General features: G+C 40.8%; 1 protein-coding gene and 1 non-coding gene across 2 annotated transcripts; both read right to left on the reverse strand.

The window, feature by feature from the left end:
- Window positions 1-482: 482 nt before the first annotated feature.
- LOC113664337 (apolipoprotein L3) lies at window positions 483-1,637 on the reverse strand. Its single transcript, XR_016182906.1, has one exon. It is a non-coding gene; the product is annotated as an apolipoprotein L3 (transcript).
- Window positions 1,638-3,266: 1,629 nt separating this feature from the next.
- LOC149034636 (apolipoprotein L3-like) lies at window positions 3,267-6,102 on the reverse strand. Its single transcript, XM_089193707.1, has 2 exons — window positions 5,938-6,102; window positions 3,267-4,582 (listed from the first exon to the last, which is right to left on the reverse strand). The coding sequence occupies exons 1-2, from the start codon at window positions 5,988-5,990 to the stop codon at window positions 3,643-3,645; spliced, it is 993 nt and encodes a 330-aa protein (XP_089049833.1). The 5' UTR covers window positions 5,991-6,102; the 3' UTR covers window positions 3,267-3,642.
- Between the last annotated feature and the right edge of the window lie 4,142 nt (window positions 6,103-10,244).

Below are 10,244 nucleotides of genomic sequence, written 5' to 3' on the forward strand. Positions count from 1 at the left end.
CCAGCGGCCAAGCAGCAAATTAAGCAAAAGCCGTTTTTCGAGCGTGCGTTTTGATCTACCATTTGAGTTGACTTCTGGGAGGTGGTGTTTCCGACCAGGTTACAAAGTTGTTTTTCAAAATGGCGGCGTCCGCATTCGAATTTGTGGCAAAAAAGAGAATCTTCGAAAGGTCCGTTTTCTCCGTGGAATCTCAATATTCGGTAGGTATTTGCTGTTCTTATATACTTTTCAACAGCGGATGTAAACATTTCAGGGTATCCCGGAGCATATCTCTCCCTTACATATGTAAACTGACGAGGGACCTTGCTAATGTTCAGCTGGTATGGGATTAGCAAGGCCTCTACCGGTTCGAGTAGGTATATTGCACAATGATAACGAGCCTAACTGTGAATTCTTTTACGGTGGTAATAGTGCACTGCAGTCGTAACTTCAACCGATCCGATATTTTGACCCACTTTCCTAACTACAACGAAAAGACATCTTTAGCAAAGGTTCTTGAGGATTCGGCTTATTACACTAATCCGCTTCCCTTAGGTTTAATTCTATTTTTATCGCTACTGACGTTCGTCTTTGATTACTATATCGCTACAGTTCTGGCTTCTCTTTAGTCATCACTGTTGTCTTTTTATACTTCGTTGGAATCCCCATCATTAAAGATCTCAATTAACTTCTCGGCGAAGAATCTCCGAACCATCTTCTACATATCTTCTTCCTCTGGGCATTCCAATTCGCTTATTAACTTTCTGATGTCATTCACAGCCTGCGTGGTCGAGCCTCTATGTACCTCTAAAGACGATTTCACCAACATGTAGACATCCAGAGGTAAAAGCACGGCGCCGACAATTCCTCCAGCTAAATTGGCCACGCGCACTCCCGTCAAACCCCCAGCTCGCGCGAAGGCACCAGCAGCAGCGAAAGCTCCAGCCCCTACCGAAGCCGCGGACGAAAACGCACGGAAAAACCTGGCGGAGATATCGATTCTCTCCTCAGTTGAAGTCGCAAACTCCCTTTCGACTAGTTGGTGAAGAAATTCAAAACCATTGCTTTCTTGCTTTCTATTTCTCTTAGGTTGGAGATGAACCTCTCAAGGTTTTCCAATTTTTCTTGCAGCTGTGTGCAAGCTTCCTTGTCCTCGTCAATGGCTCCCTGAACCTCTTTCAATCCTAGCTTTGCGAGGGTTATCTCGATTACTTTGGAAACAGACATCACCAGGCCTCCTGCGCCTCCGATTCCGGCACCAACGAGGGAGACCACAATCCCGGCCCCAAAAGTAAAGGGCGCGGCGATCAGGCCCGCTATCGCTAGGATTCCTCCTACGGTGCTAGCGGAAGCACCTGCTATGGTCGATTTACTGACTTTTATGTGTTGCTCGTGTAATTTGGTTGCTAGTTCCTTCAGTTTTTCCAAAGTGCGTTTCCTCTTTGGTATCCACCGCCTGAAGGTGCTAACCACGTCTTCCTCTAACCGGCCTAATTCCCGGAATCTCATTATGACTTGGGCGTAACTTTCTTCTGACAATAAAATTCTGCAAGTCAAATATTCAATGAAGAAAAAAAATTAACTTTTGATGATCTATTCTGTCTAGATGCATAAGGCTGCTTTGCGATGGGTCGCTATTAATCGCCTGAGGGGGGGGGGGGGGGAAGCTGGGCGATTTTGACTGTGTCTTGATAACATTTATCTAATCCCCCATAAGGCTTTGTAATACTCTTATGATCCTCTCCCTCCCCTCCCCTTATTAACAGTATCGGCAGTCTTTATATTCTGTTGGCGATGACTGATCCCCACTCCCTTCCCTCTGTAAACTCTTGGTGTTCACGCGTGACATATCCTCCAAATATTAGAATTCTGGTTGATGTCTCTGTAAAACATTCTCTAAACCACCGGCATGCATAAATCTACCCGCATTCCGCTTTTATATGCTAGAAAACGAACTTATGACGCTCAAAATATTTGGGTCAAACGACTTCCTTAAATGATAATCGATCCCTCTGTTTGCGCAAAGGTTTCTGGGATCGTCAGATGGTAAATATTGCAAAACAACCAACAAATGTATTCGAAATATGTATGGCTAAATTTGTTTTGACGCCTAAAAACACGATTTTGGAGAGAGATCATCGCTTTTTCGTCGCTGTCTTTTCAGAATTGGATTTAGACAATATTGATTGTTGGGAAATGTAAGATTTTCTTTGAATAACCACGAAACTACTCTATTTCCGCAAGTTTCATTGTGAATTCGTCATAGCGTAATGGTCTCGAAATATTAGAAATATCACATCATTCTTGACCTACGTTCATACACCTATTCTTGAACAAACCTTTGTCCGTCATCCCGACCCACTTGTAACAGCTCAATATCCTGAAAACTCATTTTTTGATGGACAATTGTATTGATATATCCAGATCGCTATAACAGCGTGACAAAAATGGATTCAAATCGCTGAAACTTTAACTGTTATTTGTTTACTGAAGACATAACAAGCGCATGCGCACGAATCTGACGCGTGACTTCGTACAGAAATATGTTATTCGCCAGCCGAGATGCCTGTTTTGGGAAAAAGTGTACTTAAGACAGAGGGTACAGTTTTTTCCCGATACGGACTGACCTAGGCTGATGAATAACATTTTTTTCCCCTTAAACTTGACGAAATTCTTTCCAAAAGAACCCGCATGATTAAAATAAGGGATGTAGTTATGGCAAGACCTTCCATAAACTGAAGAACTTTTAGCGAGTGAATGGTAGTTTAAAAGGAGGTAATACAAATTAAAGAGAGAGGCCTCACTGAAATATTATCATTTGCGTAATGGTAATGGCGATTTAAAAGGCTTCTATACAAACTCGCGAGCATTATTTTTACAAATATCTCTGGCAATCTGACACCGATTAGAGAGCGCGTAAGAAAAACAAGCGCGTGCACACTTTTGGAAATACAACGGAGCTAGATTGGCAAGGACTGTCACGACAATGTTTTCTTGAAAAACATTCAATGATCTTACGGAAAATATTATTCACTCTCATCGATGCGATTAATTTATGTACGAAGATTACCTTCTGTTTAGTAAATAAATGGCAAGGAAAGTATAATTGTAAGTAAATTCAAATTTTTTATATTGAAGTTGTGAGAGTTTGGTCGTTTGTTTGCTGCAATGGCTTGAGTAAATCTGGTCTTTCCTCCACAATTTCGAATGAGACACTTCTACCAGACACAAGAGGATTTAATGCGGCTTGTTGTGTATTCCTTTAGCGGAGAAACTCACTCTTCAATAGCTTTCTATATATTCTGTTTTAATTCATCGATCGAGTATCTAATAAGTTGCTACAATCATGTAACTTGATCACAGTACTTACATATCGTTTAGTAGTCCTACAGTAATATTACTAACACTGGTACAAGTATTTTTACTTCTAAATACACTGCATCCTCCCTAGGCAATGTTCAAAGAATCATTAGGAATACAATTATTGTAATCACATGCTTTGAAATCAGACTATGGTTAATTCAATGCTTAACTGACGAAATCAGATCAGTCCTTCGTTGATTTAACTACCGTTCTTAGGAAGGTAGGTTCAGCTTATTACACAGATCCTCTTCCCTTAGGTTTCATTCTATTGTAATCGCTACTGACGTTCGTCTTTGATTATTATATCGCTTCAGTTGTGGCTTCTCTGTAGTCATCACCGTTGTCTCTTTGTTCTTCGTTTGAATCCCCATCATTAAAGATCTCAATTAACTTCTCGGAGATGAATCTCCGAACCAACTTCTGCATATCTTCTTCCTCTGGGCATTCCAATTCGCTTATTAACTTTCTGATGTCATTCACAGCCTGCGTGGTCGAGCCTCTATGAACCTCTAAAGACGATTTCACCAACATGTAGACATCCAGAGGTAAAAGCACGGCGCCGACAATTCCTCCAGCTAAATTGGCCACGCGCACTCCCGCCAAACCCCCAGCTCGCGCGAAGGCACCAGCAGCAGCGAAAGCTCCAGCCCCTACCGAAGCCGCGGACGAAAACGCACGGAAAAACCTGGCGGAGATATCGATTCTCTCCTCAGTTGAAGTCGTAAACTCCCTTTCGACTAGTTGGTGAAGAAATTCAAAACCATTGCTTTCTATTTCTCTTAGGTTGGAGATGAACCTCTCAAGGTTTTCCAATTTTTCTTGCAGCTGTGTGCAAGCTTCCTTGTCCTCGTCAATGGCTCCCTGAACCTCTTTCAATCCTAGCTTTGCGAGGGTTATCTCGATTACTTTGGAAACAGACATCACCAGGCCTCCTGCGCCTCCGATTCCGGCACCAACGAGGGAGACCACAATCCCGGCCCCAAAAGTAAAGGGCGCGGCGATCAGGCCCGCTATCGCTAGGATTCCTCCTACGGTGCTAGCGGAAGCACCTGCTATGGTCGATTTACTGACTTTTATGTGTTGCTCGTGTAATTTGGTTGCTAGTTCCTTCAGTTTTTCCAAAGTGCGTTTCCTCTTTGGTATCCACCGCCTGAAGGTGCTAACCACGTCTTCCTCTAACCGGCCTAATTCCCGGAATCTCATTATGACTTGGGCATAACTTTCTTCTGACAATAAAATTCTGCAAGTCAAATATTCAATGTAGAAAAAAAATTTAACTTTTGAAAATCTATTCTGTCTAGATGCATAAGGCTGCTTTGCGATGGGTCGCTATTAATCGCCTGGGGAGGGGGGGGAAGCTGGGCGATTTTGACTGTGTCTTGATAACATTTATCTAATCCCCCATAGGGCTTTGTAACACTCTTATGATTCTCTCCCTCCCCTCCCCTTATTAACAGTTTATCGGCAGTCTTTATATTCTGTTGGCGATGACTGATCCCCACTCCCTTCCTCTGTAAACTCTGTGATCCCCCCCCTCCACTTCAGTGCATGATATGTCCCCCTCTTATAAAGGCCTCCACCCAAGCCGCTCGCAGACCCCAAATTTCTTTCTCGGAAATGACCCTATAGAACTGTGTTATTTGTAGACTTGTGTATGTAATCTAGAGTAGACTTTGAAATTCATTTCTTAGAACACTTTAAAATCTGCTCAACTATGTGTAACTTTTCCATTCATCACGTTATCCGCAAGGTTACAGCGTAACCATTTGCCTTCGATTTGACCTTAACGGCGCGTGACTGAAACAGGAAGCAATTTGGCTGTTGCCAAACGTACCACACAAAAGAAAGATGCTTTCTCCGGGATCTGCATACTTCCTCACAAAGTTGTTTTGGTTAAGAATTAAAGAAAAGAATGCGTAACAGTTGTAATTTTCTAAAAGTCGAAAGATTTTTTGAATAATTATGCATATGGAATATAAACGGTTTTAATAACCTTATCACCCTTGAAAGCATAATTGCGTGATGTTGATGCCATTTTGCATCAAATCATATTGAATTTCAGTTTGTATCAAAAGACCTTTACTCTTAGTGTTCACGCGTGACATATCCTCCAAATATTAGAATTCTGGTTGATGTCTCTGTAAAACGTTCTCTAAACCACCGGTATGCATAAATCTACCCGCATTCCGCCTTTATATGCTAGAAAACGAACTTATGACGCTCAAAATATTTGGGTCAAACGACTTCCTTAAATGATAATCGATCCCTCTGTTTGTGCAAAGGTTTCTGGGATCGTCAGATGGTAAATATTGCAAAACAACCAAAAAATGTATTCGAAATATGTATGGCTAAATTTGTTTTGACGCCTAAAAACACGATTTTGGAGAGAGATCATCGCTTTTTCATTGCTGTTTTTTCAGAATTGGATTTAGACAATGTTGATTATTGGGAAATGTAAGATTTTCTTTGAATAACCACGAAACTACTCTATTTCCGCCAGCTTCATTGTGAATTCGTCATAGCGTAATGGTCTCGAAATGTTAGAAATATCACATCATTCTTGACCTACGTTCATACACCTATTCTTGAACAAACCTTTGTCCGTCATCCCGACCCACTTGTAACAGCTCAATATCCTGAAAACTCATTTTTTGATGGACAATTGTATTGATATATCCAGATCGCTATAACAGCGTGACAAAAATGGATTCAAATCGCTGAAACTTTAACTGTTATTTGTTTACTGAAGACATAACAAGCGCATGCGCACGAATCTGACGCGTGACTTCGTACAGAAATATGTTATTCGCCAACCGAGATGCCTGTTTTGGGAAAAAGTGTACTTAAGACAGAGGGTACAGTTTTTTCCCGATACGGACTGACCTAGGCTGGTGAATAACATTTTTTTCCCCCTTAAACTTGACGAAATTCTTTCCAAAAGAACCCGCATGATTAAAATAAGGGATGTAGTTACGGCAAGACCTTCCATAAACTGAAGAACTTTTAGCGAGTGAATGGTAGTTTGAAACGAGGTAATGCAAATTAAAGAGAGAGGCCTCACTGAAATATTTTCATTTGCGTAATGGTACCGTAATTTCCGGTCGTTTACCCGTACGGCCGATTACCCGCACCGGCCGATTATTGCATATGGCGAAAGAAAAAGTCAACAGATAACCCGCACTGGTAGATAACCCGCACGTTATGTTATTCAACTTTTTGGTGGTGAAAACGTGACATTAAGGTGATACATTTCAGTCTTTTAAAAGTTGTCTGATCCAACTTTCGAAAACTTGAAAGCGTCTTTGTCGAGTTTAAAGGTCAAAGAAATTCAGACGCGTGCACAATTCTGTGTGAATATTAGCATGCACTTTATTGATAAGATTATACAGTAAAAACACTAGCGGACCATGCCCAAATCTCAACGTTTCATACTTGACAGAATGCGAATTTGTGGTCACATTTTGTGCGAGCGATCGTTCGGCGCCATATTGATTTGTTGAAAAAAAGCTGGGTGAGTATTAGGACTTGAATTATAAAGTACTGTCGGCGATTTCTGAAAAAAATCGATACCTCCGGTTCTATTGGGCCTAACAAGTCCCTTAAAACGGGAAAATTCTCTTCAGCTCAAGCTAGTGTTAAATGGAAATTTGTTACCGATGCACCGGATATCTTTGGAGTATTTTTGTCACCATCAAGGTTTTGTTTTCACGCGTGCCGATAGCAATTTGTTCGTCGCGCAACTAATTATGCATTGAATAAACTCGAGTCGGCATCATGTTTTAGTGCCGCTTTGCGGCACTCTTAATACAATAAAATTCATTTGAGAGGTGGAAACGCATGTTGGTGATAATTTTTTTCAATTCAACCACCACTAGATTTTAAAATTGTCACATAACCCGCACCTCCCTATTACCCGCAGTGGCGCGCGTTTAATGTAAAATCAACAGATTACCCGCGGGTTAACGACCGGAAATTACGGTAATGGCGATTTAAAAGGCTTCTATACAAACTCGCGAGCATTATTTTTACAAATATCTCTGGCAATCTGACACCGATTAGAGAGCGCGTAAGAAAAACAAGCGCGTGCACACTTTTGGAAATACAACGGAGCTAGATTGGCAAGGACTGTCACGACAATGTTTTCTTGAAAAACATTCAATGATCTTACGGAAAATATTATTCACTCTCATCGATGCGATTAATTTATGTACGAAGATTAATTTCTGTTTAGTAAATAAATGGCAAGGAAAGTATAATTGTAAGTAAATTCAAATTTTTTATATTGAAGTTGTGAGAGTTTGATCGTTTGTTTGCTGCAATGGTTTGAGTAAATCTGGTCTTTCCTCCACAATTTCGAATGAGACACTTCTACCAGACACAAGAGGATTTAATGCGGCTTCTTGTGTATTCATTTAGCGGAGACACTCACTCTTCAATAGCTTTCTATATATTCTGTTTTATTCATCGATCGAGTATCTAATAAGTTGCTACAATCATGTAACTTGATCACAGTACTTTCATATCGTTTAGTAGTCCTACAGTAATATTACTAACACTGATACAAGTATTTTTACTTCTCAATACACTGTATCCTTCCTAGGCAATGTTCAAAGAATCATTAGGAATACAATTATTGTAATCACATGCTTTGAAATCAGACTATGGTTAATTCAATACTTAACGAAATGAGATCAGTCCTTCGTTGATTTAACCACCCTTCTTGATCTTATGGTGATAACCTGGTCACTCTGGGAGGCTTGCTCCACAAGCTTATTATAGGGCTTGGCACTTTTGAAAGCGTGGCTGAAGACCCATCAGATTCGTCAGTCTTAGCACTAGTGTTTACATCAATGTTATTAACAATACGCTTACAGGGCTCATGTTTGAGGGAACTTCGCACTGTGTATCAAAGTGGTATCTGTGCATGTCCACATTGACTAAACTAAAAGTGTCTCTCGCTTTGGTCTCAATAATTACGTGCTTGGCCGCAGAGAAAATTGAATCTAGTTTGTTTGGCTTCATGTTGGCACAAAATACGAGATCGCCAACTTTGAAATGATGCGGCTCTGCATGTTGCCTACTATCGTGATATTCCTTCAAACGCGCTGGATACAGATTGCATTTTGACCGATGTTCGCGATCGAGTGCTGATAGTGCTTATTTGAATTGAACCGCTCGATGTACGGTAGTTTTGTTCGAAAGTTGGCGATTGAACAAAACCATTCTAGGTGCTAGAGCATAAGAATTTTAGGCAACTTCATTTGCCAGGATTTACCTTCGCTGAAGGCTGCTCGAAAGTTCTTCATTAAGTATCGATGAAATCTCTAATTTTCCTTTGCTTCACACATAGGAGGGAGAAACATGAATATTTTTTATTCCACGCGGTTTTAGAAACGCTTCAAACTCCCCGCTAACAAACTGTTATCCGTGAATGAAAGTGATCCTCGCAGTAATATGCACTACTTAGGCAGTAGTGAAAATAAGGCCTGAAAAAAATTCAGGCCTGTACGGGATTTGAACCTCACTACTGCCTAAGTAGTGCATATTACTGCGAGGATCACTTTCATTCACGTCTTTATCCGCAGTTCAAATATATGACTTTCATATATTCTTAACCATTTATTCATCACTTCACGGGTTTATTTAGAACCAACTTCATGACCAGCTCCCAGTTGGCTTGTTAGCTCAGTTGGTAGAGCGCTGCACCGGTATCGCAGAGGTCATGGGTTCAAATCCCGTACAGGCCTGAATTTTTTTTTCAGGCCTTATTTTCACTACTGCCTAAGTAGTGCATATTACTGCGAGGATCACTTTCATTCACGTCTTTATCCGCAGTTCAAATATATGACTTTCATATATTCTTAACCATTTAAACTGTTATCCGTTATCCGTTATCAGAAACGATTTCCTCTGGAAACCCAATTCGAGCGAATATATCTGTCGACGATTTGATTACTCCACGTGAAGTGACCTCTTGTAAAATGTACGCTTCCGGTAGGATGAAGCGTAATCGATATAAGTCACAATGGATTTTCCATTAATTGGACCACAAGATCCAGTACATCTTTTACCCAAGGACCTCGAGGTAAAGGGGTTGGTCGAAGCAGCGTGTACTTTTTAAGAGGCTGATCTGACAATTCTAGACCTTAGTTTCTATTGCATCATCCATACTATCAGAAAAAAAAACCAGTTCGAAGAGATTGTTTGGTCTTGACGACTCCCTGATGGGTCTCGTGCGCTAATTTCAGAATTTTTTTCCGCCACGACTGTGGTACAACAATTCGGTTTTTTCGGAGAACAATTCCGTCGAAATTAGACAATTCTTCTCTTAATGTACTATAAGGTTTGAGATCACCCGTCGGCAACTATTTTCCACTTTCAATTTGAACCACAGGCGGCCCAAGCTCCAGCTGTGAGATGATCATCTTGCGCAATAGCAGTCATGGCGGAATTATAAGAGTTTGTATGGGAATATTTACGACCGCTCTAAGGAATAAAAAAATACGTCAAATTCTCAATAAAAATACCTCACCTTACTTCCACAGCGTATTGCTTGTTATCTGACCGCTTACTTTGATGAAAAGAGCCCATTTGAGCGAGTTGTTCATTTCGAGGTTTTCAACGTACATAAGAAAAGGGCTTTTCTTATGTACTTTGAAAACCTCGAAATGAACAAGTAATTGAGAGAGCGAGATGTCTTGGATCGCATGTCAGAGAGGGTGACAGCTTGAGGGTCTCACATATTTGATGTGAAAACAAATCTTATGTAGTCTTTACAAACCAAACCAGTATCGGAAAAATCATTTTGCTCGGACGGCAAACGTGATAATGAATCTGCTGTGTTCGCGTTACCTGCGATATGCTGAATACGAAAAGTATACTGGTGCAATCTCCAAGCTAAG

This window comes from Pocillopora damicornis, chromosome 14 (assembly GCF_964200805.1).
Source record: "Pocillopora damicornis chromosome 14, jaPocDami1.2, whole genome shotgun sequence".
NCBI classification, from domain to species: Eukaryota; Metazoa; Cnidaria; class Anthozoa; order Scleractinia; family Pocilloporidae; genus Pocillopora; species Pocillopora damicornis.